This window comes from Apis cerana, linkage group LG1 (assembly GCF_029169275.1).
Source record: "Apis cerana isolate GH-2021 linkage group LG1, AcerK_1.0, whole genome shotgun sequence".
NCBI classification, from domain to species: domain Eukaryota; kingdom Metazoa; phylum Arthropoda; class Insecta; order Hymenoptera; family Apidae; genus Apis; species Apis cerana.
Genome location: NC_083852.1, coordinates 20,663,731 through 20,686,863, shown reverse-complemented (window position 1 = coordinate 20,686,863; position 23,133 = coordinate 20,663,731). Strand labels below are relative to the sequence as shown.

Sequence of the window (23,133 nt, the reverse complement as noted above, 5' to 3'; positions counted from 1 at the left end):
CCCTCGTGAAACTCATAACCGGGACATTCTCGTTCTTTAACCCCTCCTCCTCCCCACTCTTCCAACCTCTTTAGGGATCGGTTCTAACCCTACGTGGAAAGAAACTTTAATAACTTCCTCCCTTGAAATTCTTTTCTCGCCTTTAATGAATGTCCGACCGGAGGGAGGTCTCGCCAACTTACGAAGGAACGCTCGTTAGTATTCGATTTGTTCTCGAGGGCGAATCGCATAAATTCCAAGAAAATGTAGACCGAGGACGGAGGAGGGATGGCTTTGATGTAAGTGGATATCGCGAGAAACGGAGGGAAATAGAATGAAATATTTAATCATTAACGGCGCCAAGCGTTTGATGTAGACATTCAAATTCATATCGCTACACCCGAGTTGAATAATTACCATCTATATTAGCTCGTCGCGTAGCTGACACTTTGAAGCCCACGTTTCCTAACGTAATCCTCGAATTCTCTTTGCCATTAACTTCCGTCGAGATCCCCTCCTCCTAATAGCGACTACGCCGAGCGATCACGTCGTTCAACGTCTCCAACATCGACCGATCTCTCTCTCTCTCTTTCTCTCTCTCCTCCATAATCGTTAATTAATCCTTTGCCACGACGATGATCTTTCGAATGAAAAAGTAAAAGAAAAAGTATTCGAGACGTATATATGTACCATTCGAACGAACGACAACAGCTGGAACGACTCACAAACGACGCGATCGTGAAATTTAAACGGAAAGTAAAAGAAAAAAAGGAAGTACCGTCGAAATTATCGAAAAACGAGAAAAAAATATTCCGTCCAAGATCGAGTCTCTTTCCTTCCTGTCGAAATTCTAAAAATTCCAATCGACAGAAATTCTAAAATTTCTAAAAATCCGGATTATCGTGCGGTAACGGATCGCGAAGGGAATGGATCAAAATAAACAAACCAGGGACGACCTAAACGAGCAAGATAATCGAGCCGGCCACTTTTCACGCGTCGCCAATATCCCCGGCTCCGATCGACGTCGCTCACCTGTGTTTTACGCGTGTAAACGGGCTGTAATAAATTCCGCTTTGCGCATAGGGCGCGCGTTATATTGTAATTTCGCCGCAAATGCGGTGTCGGCTTTGAAAATCCGTCCGGGACACGGAATCTCCCCCCCTCCTCTCCCCTTCCTCTCGTCCACCGCTCTCGTACGCGGCGGTGATACGAATAATCGGATTTTCCATGGTTTTCAGCCGTGTTCACGCGTACCGGAAGTGCGAATCGCGCGAAATGCATCCCGGTGATGACGTTATTGTTCGCCCGCACGGAGGATCGCGTGCGCTGAGACTGATTATAAAACGCGAGAGACGAGAGGGATTGAATCGAGGCGGTGGAAGGAGGGGAGGAGGGGAGAGAAAGAAAATTTTCAAGCCCGATAGATAACGAAACACGCGATAAACGCGTTTACGTTTCAATTCTAAACGGCGGGGGTAAACGGTTGGCCAGCGCGAGAAAACAAGAGGAAGAGGGGCGTGAAGCCCCGAAACGCGTGAAATTGCATTTCGCGCCAACAGAGGGAAACGGATAAAGGGGGCGGGTATTGTTTGGATGGATGTTGAACGGAACTGAAAATGGATAACGCGCAAGGACAACGAGGAACGGCGTCTTTGCGACTATCCCGCTTCGGGTATACATTGGAGGATTTTGGAATTAGAGTTTTTCTATATTTTTCCGAGAAATTAGATGCGCGGTAGTTGAATTCTTCGAGAGATCGGCGAAAGGGCGCGATCGATCGTTTTGTAATTATTTTCGTTTTCGAGCGAAACGAATTGTTGATTGCACTTGATGAGTTTGTTTCACAAGGAGTACGCGTCTTTGCGTACATTGGGGGATGTCACAAGTGCATGTTGGAATTACAGTTTTCCGCATTTTCTATACTTTTTCGGAGAAAAAGTGCGCGGTGGTTGAATTCTTCGAGAGATCGGTGAAACTGAAGGGCGCGATCGATCGTTTTGTAATTATTTTCGTTTTCGAGTGAAACGAATTGTTGATTGCACTTGATGCGCCTCCGTTTCACAGCGGGACTCGTTTACGGCAATTCAGCCGAGTCTTTTTCCAATCAACGTGCATTTATCCCCGACGGGATACATTCACTTCCCTTGGCTCGCGTCCCGAGAAATTTCAAGGTCGCCTGGAAGAAAAGGAATTACCCTCCCCTTCTTTGAATTCGCCTGTACTTTAATCGTTACCTTATTTCACAAGGAACAAAGGACACGGAGCGAAGAAGCTTTTCAAGAAAGCCCTTTTTCACTTTCTTTCAAGCGTTCCGACGTTTATCAGTCGGATCTTTATCGATATAATTAATTTAGATTAATAAAATAATTACTCGCCCCTTAAAACGATTCAAAAGATTCGGAAGCTTGTAAAATGTAAAATTATGAAACAAGAGGGGAAAGCGTGAAAAGTTATCTCCAAGATGTAACAAACGAGACTGAACAGATCGACAAACGTCACAGCCAACATCATTTCCCAGACATCGCGTTGCAACATTTCCACGTTCTCTACCCTCCGTTATTCTTCGTTGGCGTGAAAAAAAAAAAAATAACTACTACGAGAGGTCGGAGAAAGCCTGAATTTATGACTGCCTGAAGGAACGCGACTTCACTTTATATCTGGACAAAAATGGAAACATCCAACACCGAACTTGTCTCTTCGCGAAATCTCCAATCCCCATAATAAGAATAAGTAGCGATCGCGGAGGGCGTGGGATAAGGAAAAGGAACAACCGGGTTTACCTGGTCGTGCCTTCTCCCTTCTCGGGCAAAATAACGCGAAACTAGTACGCGCGACGTTCGGATAAACGCGCAAGAATGGACGCGATTCGAACAAGATGGTGAAGAATACCGGGAGGGAAATTCATAGATTAACCTGCGAGGAGGAATCGATGGAAAGGGAGAGGGAACGGTAAATAAAATATATCGACACGCAGCCATGTACCGAAAGCAAATTCCCCAGGAGCGTTTCCTTGGCTGGCGTATCGGGGGTTCGCGTGACGTGAATTATTAAAGTTAGATCCACATTGGTTCGAAAACGGAACAAAAAGAGAAAGAAAATCCTGCGTCTTATCGTCGATATCGAAGATGCGTATATACGCCTGAAGAAAGACTTCAAGACCGATGATCGTCTTTTTTCTCTTTCCCTCCATCCACGAACCACCGTCTTTTCAAAACGTTTCTTCCCTTTCCCTTTTCTCTCTCCTTCCCCTTTTATTCTCGTGATTTATCGTCCCTCTCGCCGCTCGAATACCAACTAATCCAGACACTGTTTTCCAGCCAATTAATATCGCGCTTCGTTTCGCTTCGTTTAATTAAAGGAAGAAACGTTATTCTCGTTTCGTATTCTCTATTCGACGAAAGGTGAATTTTTCTTCCCTGGGATAACCGCGAAACCAGACGTAAACCAAGACCAAGAGCCGCGTCGTGTCCCGGATATAGCCGCGTACGTAGGGGACGAGCAAACGTGCAAGAATGTGTAAACGTCGGGTACACCCGTGATTTACGATGCGCGCAACCAACGAAACGGTTACACCGGCTGATACACCGTGTCTTCTCCCCCCGAAAATGAAAATGCTCGGATGACGCGTTCGTAAAATTGCCTCGGATGCATTTACTACGTGACGGGAATGAAGACGAGCCCGGACGTGCCATCACAGGGCAGACCGGTGGTGGATGTCTAGAGACCCTCCCCATTCCGCCGTGAAGTATCTCGAGGCATCGTGTAGCTCTGCGGAGGTTTTTGTCTCGAGAAGTAAAGATATTGAAAAATGAAATGAATTGTCCGAATGGAAGGAAATGCGTTTGGAATGTTTAAGGCAATTTAAAAAAGTGGTGAACGGATTCTATAACAAATGGATAAATCGTGAGGGTCCGATACTAGGTAGGCAGCACCTGGTAGATCCCCAAACTCGAAACCATCCGTGGTTGGTTTGGATGATCCGTAAGAGTCGCGTTTCGCGAAAGATTCGACTGAAAATACGTTTCCCGGAAATCGAAACGAGATTTGCCGCAAAGCCGAGCGTTGGAAGGATCGAAAAGAATTTTTCTTTTTTTTTTTTTTTTGCGCTCCCAAGATTCGACGTTTGAAGAGGAACGATTCGAGGATTCGACACGTACGAGTTTTTCAAATCGTGAATTTCGTAAGACCTTTCTACTCGAGACAAATATCGAGTATCAAAAGATTTCGAGGAGATCTTTTCGAATTCTCGCGTCGCGAAAACGTACTTGGAATGCAAAATACATTTGGGAGTGAAACTTTGTTGAAAGTTGTTTCTCGGGAGTACTTCTCGCAAATAGACGAGTTAGTTGCCAGTCAAACTCGCGTAGCGCAAAAATAAATCTTTTCAAAGATTTAACATTTGCATTCTGCATCAATCGACGGGATTAATAAATATAGAAGGCCGATTACGGTTCTTCGATAAGCGGAGAAACAAGTACGGTGAAGGCGAATGCAGCGAAATTACCTTAACCCAAACTAATATGTACTCTGGGCCACAAATTATATTGTACGCGATGCTTCCTCTATTCAGGAAGCCACGAAAGGCTGCGAGGCATCAAAGAAGAAAACGTGTCAGGAGCAGAAAGCCCGGCTGGAAAGCTGCATTTTTAAATCCAATTAGCTTGCTAATGCCCTAATACAACTTCGACCATGCACAAAACGACAGGTTTCCCGGAGGTAGCAAATTTTTTCCCAGAGAGAAAAAGCAATCTTCTCGAACAACACCGGCTCTTAAGCAGCTTCGTTGTGTGTAATGGAGGAAGCATAATGTCTCCATCAACGATTTCCCATTTTGTTTGTAGCACTCTTTTCCACTCTCTTTTTTTTCCTTTTCTTTTCTTTTCTTCTCTTCTTTCGTATCGTCGTAAAAAAAAAAAAAAATAGAAAAAAAGAAAAAAACGTGGAAGAAAACGCACGTTTTATTGAAAAATAAGCACTATCGGATGACAACGAGTGGTTTTACAATCGAAAAAAGAACGCGGCCATTATCAACTAAATTAGGATCGTTCAAAGATGTAATTTTCTTTCAAGAGATGGATTTTATTTAATCGAAAACAAACTATAATTGACTTTAAGAAACAATGAAAACTTGAACTCGTTTTCCTTGTTAAATTAGATTCAATTAAATTTTCGAAGTATATAAAAGAAGAAAAGAAGTTTGTTTGATTCGATAAAAGCAAATATTTCATTTATTAAAACTATTCTATTTCTTTCTTCTCGTGTCTCCAGACCCTATACAACGTCTACACGGGATTCTCTAAAAAAAAATAAAAAAATAATCCCGAACGGAAGCGATATAGAATTAAATGAAACAGAAGGGATTATTAACCTTCGTCCCACGATGGTCCCACTATTAATCTTAACTTCTTCTCTTCTCAACAACTTGAACGCAACAAAAACAGCATTTCTGCCGTATCACGAGCAAAGAAGGATAAATCACGACGGATATAAATCCGACGGCGATAAATAAATAAAAAAAAAAGTTGAGTGAACAAATATCGAAAGATCGAACGAGAAAATCGAACAAACAACTCGACGATACGAATACTTTCTCCTCCCCTCCCTCTCTCTCTCTTTCTCTCTCGCGTAAATCAAAACAAATTGCTATCTAAATTGTTAAAGCTACTCGTATCTCCGGAATAATTAACAATATACGTATTACGGTTTCTAATAGAAAACGCGCGCTTCAAAATCAAAGAACTCTCTCTCTCTCTTTCTCTCTGTCTCTTTCTCTCCCCTGCCGGTTCAAAGCCCAAGGCGAAAGGGTATCAGAGGCTGAAACGTTCCGGACATACTTCATCCACTGGAGAGGAAGCGAAACGGAGCTGGCAACTTTCCTGCGCCCCCATTAATTGACATAATTAAGCAATTAGGCGAGAGGCATCCTGATACCTTAGTCGCAATAAGTTACCTTAAGTACGTATAATTTGGGAGATATGCAACGCTCCTAAGTTGCCATAGATTCAGGGTAATTGCGAAGTGGCGAGCGGTGTAAGAGGAGTAATCGGTCGGTGAAACGTGGAAATTTTGCCCTGAATGGCGAAAACCTACGTGGAAACGAGAATATTTTTCTTTTCGGGATAAGATGAACGATAGAATGAAAACCAATCTTTTCTCTCTTTCTCTCTCTCTCTCTACAAGAAATTTGTTAAGAAATCGTGGATTCGAACGGACCGGAAAATTCGAGAAGCGATATCGATATATTTCCAGGGAAAACGAATTTTCTCAATTATATGAACATAAATACTTTATTATTTACGTCAAATGTGAAAGGAAAGTTCGGAGAAGAATTATTCCTCCTTTTTCGGATTCGCGGGAATAAAAAGAAGAAAGAGAAATCGCGTAAATAATCGGGACGATAGTGGATGTGAGCAACGATAGAAAAAGGAGTGTCGATCGCGAATAGACGCGTTTATCCGGCTATCATATCGATTCTGCGTATTTACTTGGACAATACATCGCTGTGTACACTGCGCATCCTGTGTTTTTTCAAACACAACGACTGGATACACGATTCATCATTCGGAGATCAAACAACCTCGATGTTAATAAAAATATTTTTCCCTACAAGAGCCAGGTTATAAAAGCCAGGCCAATCGTGCTCCTCCTCCACTCCGTGAATCAAGATTCGATAACTCTCTCTCTCTCTCTCTTTCTCTCTCTCAGCTCGCTTAATCCCCTTTATGGGTCCCTTCCAAGAAGCAGGACCGTGCTTCATCGACTCCATTATGAAACATCTCAATATAAAGAGAATGCCAACCTATTCGCAACAGGTTGCGAGGCTGTTACGAGTATGAACCGATCTCAACTCTATTTATGGAAAAGCTCCAAGAAAAAGAGCATGGATGTATTGACACTTTCGAGTCTGCAGACTTTCGAAAGTCGGATGACGATGGACGTTAACCAACGTAAAATTCTCGTTGACGAGGTTCAAAAAATCAAAAGGAATGGCGTCTACGACGTAAGAAATGCGTTGTCGGCACGGTTTATCCCCGAAGAGATTCTATCGTTGCGTGCAACGATCATTCCGTCGCGGTTCGGCACACTGTGAAAGTGGTTGTTCCCTTCATTCCTGGGGGGAGGGGGGTACAAGTTGGCCGCTACCTCGCACACGATCCTATCACTGTGGCCGAGGTGAGTGTACATCCCGAAAGCTGAACGCAGGAATGCGGAGGTTTTCGAGCCAACCTCGAGAATGCGTCCGCAACCTCGACGTTGCATTATCGGCCGTTAACGCGTTTCCATAATTATTATTAATATATGCTCGGTAATACGTAATATTTAGAACGAGTGTAGCGCGTGTATAACGCGAAATACGTTTATGCAAATGATATGCTTATATATCGCGAGCGGCGAATCTCGTAGCGTGGAATTTCGGTAAATACGATGATGCAAATATTATCCAATTTCGCTTCACCTTTTGCGAATTTTTTAACGTTTGCCAGAGGGAATATGAAACGTATTCGAAACGACGTTGAGAAGAAGTTTCTTCGAGAAGATGTGCAAAGTTTCTTCGATATTTCAATTCGAAGTCGAATTCTTTCCATCTTTACTCTCGATACTCTCATTTTTTATATGGAGGTAGAAATTAGATGCTTCCAAAGATTTATTTAATTTTTTCGCTCGTGACTTTTTCGTCGCGAAAATTTTTTTCCAACCCGTAGTGCGCCGATAGTTGGAGTTTAATCAACGACAAGAATTTAATTCCGCGGGGAGTTTTCGGCAACAATGCCGAAGAGGATCAAGTATTCGATTAAGCGACGCCATGCTTAAAGACAATGCGTGGAATTCTCCTCAAAGAAAGTTCCTGAACGTTAACTGAACGTAACCGTCGCGCGGAACAAAAGAGGGGAACGATGCCTTATCTCGAGACGTTTTCCACTTTTTCCCTTCTATTGCTTCTTCCCTACGGTTATTCGCCAGAAGTCGCGCAAGTGGTGGCGAATACGAAATCCAGTTGAAAAGGAATCAATGGTAGAATACGTGCCAGCCGGATGCATCCGTCTACATCCCCCTTTTTCGAGAAATAAACCGAAACCGATATCGAGTAGCTTGAACAACCGAGACTCAAGTCGTATTTCAAGCTGAAACCATCCTGTCTTAACTGCAATGCATATTCAATAAACCAAGAGATTTCTACTCAGGTTAATTTAACGCGAAGAAACATTTATGTAAACGCGAGCGAGGGAACTGGCGAAGTCATTCCACTTTTCATATCGAACCATTTCTTCTCTCCGTGCTTCGTTCCGAGCGAAATCGCTTTATATATCGCCTTTATTTTATCCTCGAATACTTCTCTATGAATTAACAACAAAAATGCATCCATCGTCGGCGGAATATTTTCAAGCTCGTTCGTAATTGTGAACGAATTCACGAGATATCAATCTTGATATTAATCCTTGTAGAGCGATATTTCATCTTCGAGGAAGAAAATACGCGCAATTAACGTAACGCGGCAAGTTAGAAGCGCGTTCTCTGCACAACGAGAGAAACAAAATGGAAGAAGGCACGAAACATGCATCGAGGTGTAACATCGAGGAGAAGAGCAAGGAGGAGCATGGAACGAAGGTGAAACGCGAGAGCGTTAGCATGTCCCGGATGTTTCGTGCTGGTAATTAAAGGCTGTGAGGGAACAGCAACACTTCAACCAGGGTGTACACGTTTACCTGGTGGTTTGATAACGTGACCGTTATGAAAAATCTCGACTCGTGGAGAACGGCCGAAATACAGCCACCTTTCGATATAACTATAAACCGAGGTTGCCGTGTCGGCCCACTTCAGCATCGGTTCAATCTCGAGGAGGCACGTGCACGCCAGCCAAGACGAAAAACCAGACATCGAGTTCTCACCCCCGTGGAAAACCGCTAGCGATTTTTAAATCGATAAAAGGAGGGGTGGTAGCTTTTTATTTTTCCATTTACCGCCAAGCGATAAACTTTTGACACACGATGTTAACTTCCACTTGTGCATCCAAGTTTTTCGCTTCCCAAGTTCTACCGGCAGATAGATTTTTCCGTTTCGAAGTGAATATATCGAAGAAATATCGATCGAGTTCCTTTCATTTTTATTAAAATTCCATAACTGGTGAAGAATAAACGAAGAAGAATTTTTGCTATAGAAGAGAAGCGAAGAATTTCGTCGTCCGGTTAATTCGCAATTAATTCAGAAAAAGGGAAATATTTACAAGTTTTCTAATTAACAGTATCTATCGCCACATTTATCGATATCGTCCGAGAAAGAAATTCTAAAATTCCATCGCCATCGCAATCGAAGCCCAACGCAAACGATGGTTAAACAGGGGGGGAAGAGAAGGCGCGTATTAATAAGAATTCTCGAAAGAGGAACGCATTACCGCAAGGGATGGCCACCAACTGTTTGATAGGGCTCGGTACGCGAACCCTTTCTTCCCTATTTCACGCAGAGTGGGCGCCCTGTTGAAAACAATGGACGAAAGAATCGTCTGGCTATAATGCACGAGCGTAGTAGTAGCAGACGGGACTGACAAGTACCGGCACGCTAATATAGAAGGAACAATGCGACATCGGCGGGAGAGAAAGAGAGAAAGAAAGAGAGAGAGAGAGAAAGAGAGTTTTCCAGGGCTCTTGAAACAATTAACGGCACCGCCGTTAATCTCCGCGCTCGACCCTCCATCGCGTCAATCCGCGCCAGATTCGCGGCGATTTAAAAAGTTTCCGAATAAATCGAATCCCCACCCTTCAAACGGTTATCTGAGGTAATTTCCAACGTCCGAATGGCTCTTCGATTGAACGGCTCTAATTATCGTCGAAAAATATTAATGGCGTCGATGATAGCGGAAGATAAATATTATTCATTTTCCTCTTCAGATAAAGAGAGAGAATTTGAACTGACCCGAACCCTTTTTTGAATGGAAATTGAATTGAAACTAGAAGAAAAATAACGTGATGTATATAAGAAATTAATTAGTTAAAAAAATCTCTGACACGAGATTGTGAGTTGGATTTCTTCCATCACCCCTTCATCATCCTGGAATCATCCTGTATGTACAGGAAAAAAGACAAATTGACGATTTCATAAGAACTCCGTGGAAAAATCTTGAGCACGCAAATCCATTCGATCAGACGAATAAGAAACGATTCGAAAGAACGATCTGGAGCAAGATACTTGGTATAATAAGTAGCTGTCCAACCGAACAGATGGTTCAATTTATTACAGGCTTTGGCCGAGCAATCAAGGCCGATAATTAAACTTCTGAAATTCGTGGGAGAACTGAAAAGTGCTTGGCAAGCAGTAGTCAATCGCTGCTATCAATTACGATGACAAAAAGTTATTAAAGTCGTTGGTTATCGATACGTGTATCGATCCACCGCGATGAAGAACATTACTTATCATTGAATTCCATCTTCCCTGATTTTTGATATTGTTATTTTATATTTTACGCGGGAAAAAAATTATCTTTATCGCCTAACTCGATGAACCAATTAAGACAAGCGTGATCTCACGACGATAAATAATCGACGAGCATATAAGAGAATGATAATGATAATACGAAATGAAAAGGGATTGAAGCGATATGGATTAAATGGGGACGCGAAAATAAAAATTTCTGGGAATTAAAAAGCGTTGAAACGGATAAAAATGAGCTTACCTTTACCGTGCACTTGCTGTCTATTCGTGTCCGCGCGAAGCGCTTCCGCCGTGTGCACCAGCTCGTCCAACTGCGGCTTTTTCTGCCCCAGCTCTCGTAGAACATCCTGTACAAACCAAACAAGAATTAATTCAGTTATTAAAACGTCATAGTTTACAATTTTTTTTAAAAGAGATTAAACGTTGCACACCTCGATTGAAAACGACGAACGAGAATGATGGCTCTCTTTCGACCACGTGTATTTTTTTTTTTTTTTTTAATACGCAGTAAATCAAAATTTATATCCGTATCTATATCTATAAAAGGTTCTACCGATCAAAAATCAACTTCGTTAATATTCGAACACTTGGAAAATTTTTGTTGGATCAGACCGCAATGATTGGTTTCGCTGTTTATTTCGTTAAAAAAAAAAAAATATTTGATTTTTATTCTATTCATATTTTCCTTTTTTTCATTTTTTTAATTGAAATCGAATACAAATACGTAGCATAGGATAAAATCAAAATTGATAACCTAACAAAAGGTACGATCGATCAACAATCATTCATTCGATAAATAACCATAAACTATCGAAAACTTTGATTGAAATTAAATTGCAATGATCGATTCTCCGTTTTTTTTTTCCTTCGTGAAACATTTCTTTTTTTTCTTTTCTTTTTTTTTTTTTTTTAATTTTCTCCACATGGAAAAATATTCATAAATATTCTCCACGAAACGACGTTCTACGAAATGGTGGTACGGGTCGATCACCTGTTTCTGCCTCTTCGTTGTAACTGGTTTCTACTACACGGGCCTATCGATCGGTCCTAGACATTCTAGAAACCGAGCTACCATTTTCGCAGCCCATTGTTGGAAGCACGGGGACTCCGGGCTTTTTGAAAACCTCATTAGCATATTGCGAACGAAACGTGTATTATTATCCTGTTCTGTCATCGCATGCGATTATTACGACCGTGCAATAAAATCACGCGAAACGGCAACTAATTAAAACTTCCCCCCCTCCTCTTTATATTCGACGGAAAGTAGAAATGTATTAAAATGACTTACTGACATCATTGTTGCATCCCCCGCATCGCGTTATCGATCGCGAGAGCATTAACATACACGGGTATATATGATAAACGAATATCACAACCTCTCGTCGAACCGTCTATTAAAAGCGAACCAGAATTTACCCGTATTTCGTTGAGAGTCTTTTAAGCTGATTAAAAGTATCAATTTATCTAATTGAAACGAAGCTACAAAGGTTACCCGGATATATGAATAAATTTATGAGATTTCCAAGCCTTCGTATTTGAAAGCTTATTTTCATAAAGAAAGAAGGGAAAAGATTTATGCGACGATCTCGTGTACAAGGGATCGCATCGTGGAAAACGAATTCTTTGAAAGAAATTTTTCTTGATGGAAGGATGGTCGAACCAAACGATGCAATCTAGATAAAAGATGCAACAGCGGAAACTCAAACTCCTGTATCGCGAAAGCTTCTCTAGCCGAACAAATTCATCTTTGCCGTATCGTTCGTTTGATCATTTGTCATCGACAAAAACGATACTCTCGTCGACGAGGAGAGTTTCATTATTCATCCGCCACGTTAATGTGATTTAAATAATAATGGGACTTATTATTAAAGTCGAGGAGGGAGAATTCACTCGCGATCGTTTACGTGGGAAAATGTTTATCGAACCAGAGATACTCGAAGGATTACGAAAACAATAACCGTGTTAAGCCTTGCTAATCTGGAGCGTGGCGAGATGAAAGGAAAAGGCGAACGACTGCCTCTTTCGCGCCCGACTACACCGAATCCTAATCCCATTCTCGCCTAACGATCAAATTAATTTTCCTATAGTCGACTAACCGTGAAACGTTCAATCCTCCCCTCTCTCCGGAACGTTCATCATTTAACGTCATTACGTCTCTTTTCGTTTTGGCAACTGTGAATTGTGAGTGAATAAATTTGAAATAAATTACGGATTATATAAATGGAAAAAAATGTGTTATAAAAAAATTACGTCTCCTTTCGATAATAATAAACCGTGAATGGGATTTGGGTGAATTATGAACCGATTATATGGGAAAAAATTCGAAAATTCATTTCTTTTCGGAGATGATATTCGTGCGTTAGAAAAAAATTTCTGCCCTTTCAAAAGAAAATGTTATTCGTTCAGTTGCTAAACGAAAAGAGACGTAATGACAGTTAAATGATCAACGTTCTCTTTTGGAGGGGGAGGATTGAACGATTAATCATTTAACTGGATGAATAGAATTTGGATGAATCATGGGCCGATTACACGAAAAAAATTCAAAAATTCATTTTTTAGTTTATTTGGAGGCTTAGAGATAACATCGTGTATTATAAAAAAAAAATAATAAAGAATTCAATTATCCATGAAAGTTTCGAACAATGATCGATATATCGAATATCTTAATAGTCTCGGAGGAGGACTTTTTTTTATCACCGAACAGCCACGTCCAATTTCGCTCGATGCTGAACCCACCCTCTATCCCCGTCAGCTGTGTGTCGTCGAATTAGCCAGATCGAAACTGGCCGGATTACTCTGTTAATCTTGGTAATCCATTTTCTTTCTTCTCGTCAAGGGATAGTTCCACTTTTGACTTTATATCCGATCAAATTTTCAACATGCGCTTTCGAAATAGATAACTTTCGTTCATTACTTTTTCACGTTCCCCCTCCCCGAATAAAGTGAAATTTTTCGGTTTATACGGACGAATGGAAACTTTAATACCGATTAAACCTTAACCTTTGAGCTTTTATTACCCGATACTACATCGTCGAGCGTTAATCCACATTTAATATAATGTGAATTGGAAATATATTTCGTACATATTCGATACATTGTTACGAATTTTAAGAAAAATATTTCATAATGAAATATTTTCTTTCTCGTGTAAACGTGAATTCTTAAATTAAACGAATAAACAAAAAAAAATCATGATGAAGAGAATTCCTACTATAATACAAATAATCTGTTTCTTCCTCGATAAACTCGTATAAACAAACGCCTCTACTTTTTAAAAGACTTGCAAACTTGTAATACTCGATACACATCGTTTCGACTCGATATTTCGTAAAATCCTCTCATAAATTAATCTCCTATTAAACCGAGGAAAACAATTAGACAAATTTTTATTATACATATATATATATACAATTATATAAACTTATTTACCGAAGATTAATAACGTATAAACCGTGGTTCTTTTTCGTTTCTTCCGTTTTTAATCTCAACTTCGTACGACCGCGCATAAACGAAGTTATTTATAAGCCTCGCGTGTAATCGATCGTGCGTTACTTCCGTGTCACCGGCAGCATGGAAAACTCACCATATATATATATATATATATGGAGTGAAGCTCAAGAAGGCGAGGAGGCACGAAAATATGGAAACGACCCCGACCCGTTCGATATAATGTATGGTGATGCATCGCATCGTTATGTAGATACAAAGTTAAAGACAAGAGTGTCCCGAGTGGACACTTGGATAATGGTGACTTTGTCATGCGTGAAACGAACTCCGTTAATGCTACGTGAAAATGCAACGAGATTTATGGGGACGAGTGGCGTTGAAGAGACCATCGACCAAGGACGCGTTCGAATTTTACGCGCATGAATTTTGCATGCGAAACAACCGTGTTATACCTCTGTGCACTCGAGTCATGAAGAGTGTGAAAAAAAAAAAATAAATAAAAAGAAGATGCATCGTAATGTTAGACTCGTATCGTGGATTTAAAAGATGAATTTTTAAAATTTTTTTAAGATCGGAGAATTACTGAGTTGTCTGGAAATTCTGGAGCTCTATTGTTCCTACAGTTTCTCAAGTTCCAAAATTTTAAGTTACTTAGAGTTCCAAAGTTCCATAAATTCCGCGTCTAAAAAGTTTTAGAATTCTAGGATTCTTGAATTTCAGAATTCTAGATTTCTATAGATTTCTAAATCGCCTTCTAGAATTTTAGAGTTTTAAAATTTGAAATACGTAGGGTGCTAATCCAAGCCGATAATTTTGGAAAAATTATGGAAATTTCTTTCTTCGCGCTGAATATCAAATTTTTAAATTTTCCATCGAATTAAAGAAACGAAATAATGCACAATGTATAAAGCTACAGCGAATCCCGATATCAAAACTTTGACAATCGTTACACCATTCGATGCTTCCACCGATGAATACCCTTCGTTCCCTGTACCACATTCGTCATTCCAATCCACGTTAATCGCGTTTAATCACCCGCTACCCACGGTCCTTCCCTCCTATTTCGATATCCTTCGATACTTCTCCCGAAACGAAAAGGGATATCGATGGCGTTGAATCGAAAGGTCTAACCATAGATCGAAACGTTAACCGAACAGTACGCGCCAATTCGTTGAAAAGGCAGAAGTAGCTTGTCACATTCTCGTCTCTCTTTCCGCGATAACCAATGGAAAACCCGTAGGATTTGAACCGTTGAAACAGGAGCCACGGGAGTTTCAATAGATACCTCCCTCTCTCCCTCTCCCCAACATTCTGAATGTTATCGTTCGCGTTGAAAAAGTGATATCCAGAAAACGCCTCCTGTCGCGTCCATTTTAATCCGTTCTACGAACTGACTGCGTTTTCGGTCGTGCATTTTTTCTTTTTTCTCTCTCTCTCTCTCTCTCTATATATATATATATATATTTCATTTCAACCTTTCCTTTTTCTCTCCGTTTCTCCTCTCCTTTTTTTTTCGTATACCGATGCACATACAGAAACGGCACAACACGACTTAGTAATCTTAATTAATGTTCGCGAAACGTGGGGGAAAAAGAACGAAAGGGGGAGGGGGAGAAAAAAATTCGTATAATTCGCTTCTACGGCATCAACTATTCCGCCTCGACTCGGATTTTTTATCCTCTCCTTCCTTCTTTTTTCTTTTATTAGAAGAAGAGGATTATCTCCCATCCTTGACACGGTTAGCTTCTTTTCACGTCGCGTTATTACGCCATTAAGTTTGTAGAGTCGTGAAAAGCCGGCGGTTCAGACACACGCGTAATTGCAATTTCCCTCGCCGCACAACAGGCCGCATGTTGTTTCAGATAAGTCTTGAATAATTAACGGTGCGCCACCGGGTTGACTAAATCATAGGAAATTTCGCTTCGCGAACGATAACACATCGTTCAATGGAGAAGATAAAATACGAGAGTACGAGCGATAATGTTTGACGAACGGTTTCAAATCATGTATTTCTCGTGTTCCGTATTTCTCGTACCCTCTCTCCCTCTCTCTCTCTCTCTCTTTCTCTCGTTCTCTTTAATATCTAATCGCGTAATCTATTTTATCCGAGTATGCAAATGAAAACTGGTACTGCCCCTCGATTTTAACAACGCAAACACGGTACACGTTGACTTCGCATATCTGATCAAGCATTCCTTCCTCGCAAACATCTACCTTACATTAATTTTCTAATACTCGTTTAATTTCTACCTTTCTTCATTTCCATATTCTTCTATTACCATATTTCTATTACCATACGCGTCTCACGTTATTACTTTATAATCCTTTCGCCATGTATCTTTCATCATAGCCATCCCAAAATAATACTTTTTCTAAAAAAGAACAACGAAACGAAGGAAAATCGGATCGACATCGTTTCTTAAAGCTTCGAGCACGATTTTTTCTCTCGAGTTAAAACTCGGTTGAATAATCACGAAGCTGTCGGACGTCTTTTCCTACGAATACAATTAGAACGTAATTGAAAGAGGAAGTTATGGACCGATCGGCGAAGAAGACTGCGTAATCGCGAAGGAGGATTTTTTTTCCTCCTTTCAAAGAATGCGCGCGCGATGGACGCAAGATAAATTGCCGGTTAAACCCTCGTCAACCCCGAATAACTTTTCCAACTATGAAATATTTCCTCATAAACAAGACAAAAATGCGATCTTACTTTCCCCTGTTTCATCATTTCCCTTCTGCTAATCGTTGCAAAATATGGAATCGGATCATCAACTCTGATCAAACTTGCGTTTCGCGTGAAAAAGTTCGAAATCTTACGATTTTATTTTCCCAATCCTCTTTGAAAAGGAAAAAAGAAAAGTGAGTAGAGTAGAGTTTCGTAGAAAATGAGCAAGGGTAACGAGGGGAATGTGGAACGTGTTCGACAGAAATGTCGCTTTAATTGTATGGCTGTTCTACTGCGCGAGAGACAAGGCTGAGTGGACGCGCCGCTTCTACCAATGACAAACGCGAGTTTATAATTAATCGCAACGTATGATCATTTCAATCTCGAAGAAACAGTGTTTTGTTCTTCTCCCCGTTTCGTTTTTATTCGAGGAAGATCTTGCAACCACACTGAGATTGGCCTCCTCCGAGGAAAAAAAAATATCTCCAAGAGGATATTCCGTTCCAAGGGGTTAACGGATGACGCACCGGTGTCAGTGGCGCGCAAGCTTGTCAAGAGGAAATTGAAATAGCTACGTTCACGAGACATTTTGTCCCGGTTATGAATAATGGGGACATCAACTGACGTCGATCGATCAGCTACGTAAAACGGTTAACTAATATCTAATAAAACGAAATCGAATTTGATTGTAAGGCGAGTGGAAACCGGTGGAGACGTACTATATTTGTTGTGTACGAGTATAGTTTCGTTAATGGAAATGCCGGAGGAGATGACACGCGGGCTTTCGCGTATAATCCTGTCAGCGAAAACTGGACTCAAGGATATTAACAAACATCTGAGAGTTTCGATCTCTGGAGTCTGGAGTAGAAAAGCTTTGCCACCGATGGCAAAATTATGGTTAAACGGAAATAACTAGTCGACTAAATAAAACGCAATAAATTTTATCGTATTCGACGTAATTTGGTGAAATTATCTTGTCATTGAACGATCGTTCCTTGAAATTTGCGAGATCCAATTATTCGAGGATTTTTTCGATAAATTTTTCGCGAAAATTCGTAAAAGTGAATTTGAATCGGTAATAAATAAAATTATTGAAAATATACGAACTTTTTTTAAACAAGTATCAGGATGGAAATGCATTATTAATAAACTGTTTCTTTTAAAATGTAATTCTGCTATGTGAAATAGAGCGAAACATTAAATATGTAAAATATTCAAATGCGTCGCTCTATTTTAAAAAAATATTCTCAAGCAAGATTATACATGAAAGAAATGGAATTTTTATTTTACTTTTTTAAAAAAGAATTCCTGCCAAAAATATTTAAATTGGATGAATTTCCCTATAAGATATTTACCGATTATTCGAATTACTTTCACAATAATTACATTTATTCATATTGACATTTTTTTCTTCTCTTTTAAAATTTACACATCGCGTTATTCTTTTCTTCCCTTCCTATTTTTTTTTAATTAATCCAAAATACTTTAAAAATCAAAATGATTACATTCCTTCGAATCAAAGTTCTGTCCTACCCGTTTAACCCATAAAAAGAATCCCTACAAGCAACCAGTACCAGTAACCGCGCCAGGAGGGCTCAACAGCTTAGGGATTGATCGATAATTAATGCGAGCCAGGCGTGAATTACCGCCGCCAGAGGAGTAAACGTACGAGTCGGCCCGTTTATGCTGCAGTTTCGCCTCCCACCCGGAACTAACGATCGCAAAGTTGCAAGAGTAACGAGACGCTTGTTCTGGACGTGATGTAAGAAAGTTACCATTCTGGAATACAACCGAAAAACACTCCTCTATTCGTAGAGAAATGAAAGAACGAAAGAAAGAAAGGAGGAAGAAGGGTACAAAGAAAGGGTGAAAAAATAAAGAAGAAAACGAGGCAAGAGGGGGGCCGAAAAGAAAGTAGAATTACAACGGTAACAAAAGATATCTCCCTGTATAACTCGGTCTACACCCACGGCGGAAAAAACTCGGCGAAACCAACATGGTTTTTGGTAAGAAGATTTCCACTGACGTTGTTAATTTTCTTTTCTATTTGCCCGGTAAAGCGGTTCGCCGTGGCTATCCTCGCGGGGAAGAGGGTAACGTCAAAGGGGGAAACGGTGTTATTGCATTGCGGCCGGTAAAGAAGCGAACCGACCACTACCACCGACCAGAGAAAGGAAGAGAAAAAAACGAAATTATCGAGCAACCGTGGCTGTACGATTTATCCCGGAAGAACGCGACCCCGAAAACCCCAGAGACGCGTTCCCCGCGTTCCTTCACGAACAATATTCGCGCGAAATTCGTTTTTTTAACAGCATCAAAGGGGACCGCTCTAAATCTCTTCCCTCTAAATTCGACTTAAAACGAAACCGCCCCCGCTTTCCTAAGATTCGAACGGTTCGATCTATTCCACAATCTTTCAACTAAGAGAAGAAGAAGGGAAAAAGGGAAAGAGAGAGAAACGATTTTCCGTGCAAATAATGCGTATATTTCGTTTCGACGGTTGACTGAGATAACGAGATTAAGATAACATAAGCCGAAAACATTGACTCATTTTATTTTGATCGCCGCATTACGTACACGGTTTCTTATCTCTAACACTCGAGAAATAATATCACAGAAAACTGCGTAATATATTTCGTAAACGTTTCTTTCCTTCCAAAACTATTAAAAACTACGAGAAAAACGAGAAAGAAGAAAAAGAAACTTTACGAGGACAACTCAACTTCAACTAACTCGCGTATACAAGGAAACACGACTTTTGAATTGCATTCACTTCAATTGCAAAACCGAATTAAAGAGGGAACCGAAACAAGAGAAAGAGAGAGAGAGAGATATGCCACTTTACGGAATCGGACAGGATACCACCAAGCCTCGTAATTCTATCGTGTTTCCTTTTTCCCTTTCGTCGTCGGTGAGGAGCAACCGAGCCTAGCAATAAATTCCTCCACCCGCCCCACCATCATTAAACCCGTTAAATGCAGGCAAATATTAGTACGCCACCCTCCCCCTCCCTTTCCTACGCGTTTCTTCTCCCACGAATACACGGAAGATAATTCTCGTGTATACTCACGTTGAATCGCAGCTGGAGAGTGTTCGTGCACCCGGAGAAGCTACTCGAGCCGGCTGCTGGTCGTGCCTCCTTTCGATCCATCGCGTACGCCCTTTACAAGCCGACTAAACGATTCTACTTGTTTTTCCTTTCCCCTCCAAGCGAACGCGCGCGTCGTTCGTTTCCACGAACAGACAACGATCCCCTTTGTTTATTTACACGGCCGCGGCAGACGTTTCGTTTCTCCTTCGTATATATTCCATATATACGTGTGTGTACACATACGTGTATATTGCCCGCGGCTCGTGCACGCCCATTCAGGGCCGTTCAACGAGGACAACACGCGCTCGTCCCATCGTTTCGCCCTCCGTTCACGCGTTGCACTCCCGTGTTGCACCCCCGCGTTGCACAGCCACAGATATTTCGCGCGCGAATTTATCGTAATGCCGCCGAGAACGTTCTCGTTGCACCGTCACTATCGTAAATACGTGGACCGTGGAATACCGTTCCTGGGCAACGGATCCTGTTCTCCGCTGTGTGGATAATGTGGTAATTGGGGGAGTCTGCATTCGTCGAGAGATCGATTGATAAGAATACGTGGATACACGTGGATAATTTTAATATTTGGCTTTGCGAGGGATTTTTAAAAAATAAAGTTAAGTTATGTTAAATCGTGTAAAAGAAAAAAAATTAAATGAATTTGTTAAATGAGACATTAAGATTAAAAAAATATTAATGGAAATTTGAAACGAAAAATTTTGATTCGTTATTATTGAAATTTTATTGATTATTTTTGTTCTGTAATATGTGATTAATGAAAGATCTATTAATATTAGTAACAATTTTTACGCGTTAATAATTAAATTTCTCCTTCATAATAAAACAGTTTATTCAAATTGCATCTAGAATCAAGCTTCAAATTGACGCGCGACAAGTATTATCTATCGGTTCATTTAACCGTTTAATTCTAAATGGTTTAACATTAATTTTCTAAAATGAATCATTTTATATGAAACGAGCTTAATAATAATCATCTACATAATTACTTATATATTAAAAACGATAGTTTCTAAAAGTTTCCAATTTCTTTCAAAATATCTTTCTCGAAATAATAATAAAATTAAATAGCAAGGCAATCGCGCAAAATTTCAATCGGTGGCCAATATTTTATTAATTTTCTAATTTCTAATTTTCGTTCATCGTTCACACGAATTCGCGATTAAATATCAGTGGAATATTAGAACAAAGAAATTCCCCCTTTCGAGAGGGGAACTCGAAATGACGAGATGTCAAACCGGTTGACTGTCAACCAGTCAAACTGCATGGGTCTCTGCGGAATCGGTCGAGGCGACGGATAATGCGGCTTGCCGCAATGTCAAAACTCCTAAATGAACAGTGACAAGATGCGCACAGAGGGGTGGAAAATTTGGAATGTTTGTTTAAAGGGTGGATGATACCAATTGATGCAACCGTGTTTCCGAAAATTCAATCCGAAATTTCTTCTCGATAATTAAAGATAACGCGCGCGAATCTGCTCGGGACGTGAAATCGAAATTGCATGAAATGAATATTAATTTAATTATTCGAAACGTTTCTAATCAAAACGATTTGGCCGAACAATAATCGCGCGATATTACGGATAAATTATTCCATATAGATTATCCGAATGCAGTTTCGGGTTACATCATTATCGAATCGAATCGTTATCGATCACCCCCTTTAAACGAAATATCCTCCCTCGAACGAAAGGGATTCGAAACTAAATCCGACGATTAATAACACACGAAGAAGAAATGATAATACGAACGATGATCCTGAATTGGAATTAAACGTAATATCGCAACGGGATATGATAAAATATTCAAGGATACGATGAAATAAAATTTTAAACAAACCCTCGATAAAGAGACATCGATGAAACGAATCACCGCGGCCGTTTAATACCGTCTAATTTATTCCATTAATTATCGTGAAAATACGAATTCCCTATGCATTATTCACGAATCAATCGAAGAGGAAAATATGGATCATATCAAGATCCCGGGTGAACGAGATTACGGATCCATAGATAGAAAAAATTTGGATTGAAAAAGAGAAATCTTTCCTCCCCGACCGAAACCGCGAGTCTTTTTGTTTCGATGGAAATAGGCGGAGATGGGTCGTTTTACCGCATCCTTTCGCGAAGAGGGCGAAGAAGAAGCACGACGACGAGTAGGAAGCCACGAAGGAGAGGAGGAAGCGGAGGAGCGCGAGCCGGCCACCACCGGAGGCTGTATCGATTTTCGTTTCATTTCGCTGGTCGCATTCGTTGGCGAAATTTCATTGGCCGGCCCTCTCGTCAAAATCACATTATCGAATTTACGCGGTTATAACCATAGGCACGGATGCACGCGTTTGCGTGAGAAACGCGCCACGAGACGTCGTAGAGGTTCGTTAGCGATTCCAAAATTAGCGCACCAACTTCGCCTCGACAATTACCGAATACGCCAATTCCTCATTAATGCAAGCGTAACGAACTTGCCGATGCAACAACAGTTTCGCGAGTCTTTTCTCCACGACGTGTTTGTACGCGTTCCACAGTCACGCGCTTAGAAGTGCAAAAAAGAGCGAGAAAGAATAGCGAGATTTAATGAACACGATTTATCCATTCAACGAACAGAATCGATTTGATATTGTTGAATATCGTTTCGCGAACCGGTACATCGACGATTACCTCGTCGAATTAATTAGAACCGCGGCAGATTCGAGTATTTACTATCCTGGAATTGGTTAAAAAGAAAATCTTGGAATCGCACACGTGAAATTCCGATCGACATTTCCAGTTTCACTGATGAATGGTCCCTCTCGATCGACCGTTTCCTCTCTCCCTTTATATGGCCACTTACCACGTCGAAATGTAAACGCTTTTACGTTTATTAACAACGAAGGGCTAACGGCGAAGGAGGCACGAGTGGTACGAACGTGATCAATTTATAGAGAAAACGCGGGAAAGTTCACAAGATCGAAGAGGAACGTCGATAAAAATCGAGAGATTTTTTACTTCAAGTTAGAGAATTGTGACGGAGAAAGGGAAGGAAACGTAAATATTGAAGAAATATTTAAAAAAGTTTAGCTGGTTAACAAAACATGGCTGCATGATTTTCCGGCACGAGTATTTCGATGGAGGCACGCCGAGAAACTGACTGAAATTCGCAGCTTCATGGGCATCCGTGGTAGCTAGGAAACGGTATTATACAGATACATATATATATATATACATTTATATATACAGGCATTCTCTCTCCTCTGGCTTATGGGGTATAAAGCCTACGGGGCACAAAATTCGCGTACAGAGGGTGCCGTTTAGTAAACGCTTTAAACCATGCCCAAAACAGATGTAACAATTTCGTTAGCAAAGGATTGAAAATTTTATTATCATAAAATTGACTTTGATTCTTTTTTAAAAACGATCCTTTTTAAATGATTCTCCCGATTTTAGATTTTTCCCCCTTTTATTTCTTTTATTTTTTCCTTTTATTCCTTTTTCTCCTCTGTCTTTTCAACTAAAAAATTTTTACGAAACGTGACA

At 40.5% G+C, this 23,133-nt stretch overlaps 1 protein-coding gene across 22 annotated transcripts in view; it reads right to left on the bottom strand.

The window, feature by feature from the left end:
- Window positions 1-23,133, bottom strand: part of LOC108003197 (dystrophin, isoforms A/C/F/G/H) — a 419,614-nt gene that overhangs the window by 314,931 nt on the left and 81,550 nt on the right. For all 22 annotated transcript variants that reach the window (XR_009828767.1, XR_009828769.1, XR_009828768.1 and 19 more), the window contains one exon: window positions 10,646-10,751. Coding sequence is in view for 19 of the 22 variants with exons in the window: in XM_028669405.2 (XP_028525206.2) it covers window positions 10,646-10,751 (106 nt within the window). In the remaining 3 variants the exon portion in view is untranslated. The remainder of the gene's footprint in view (window positions 1-10,645; window positions 10,752-23,133) is intronic.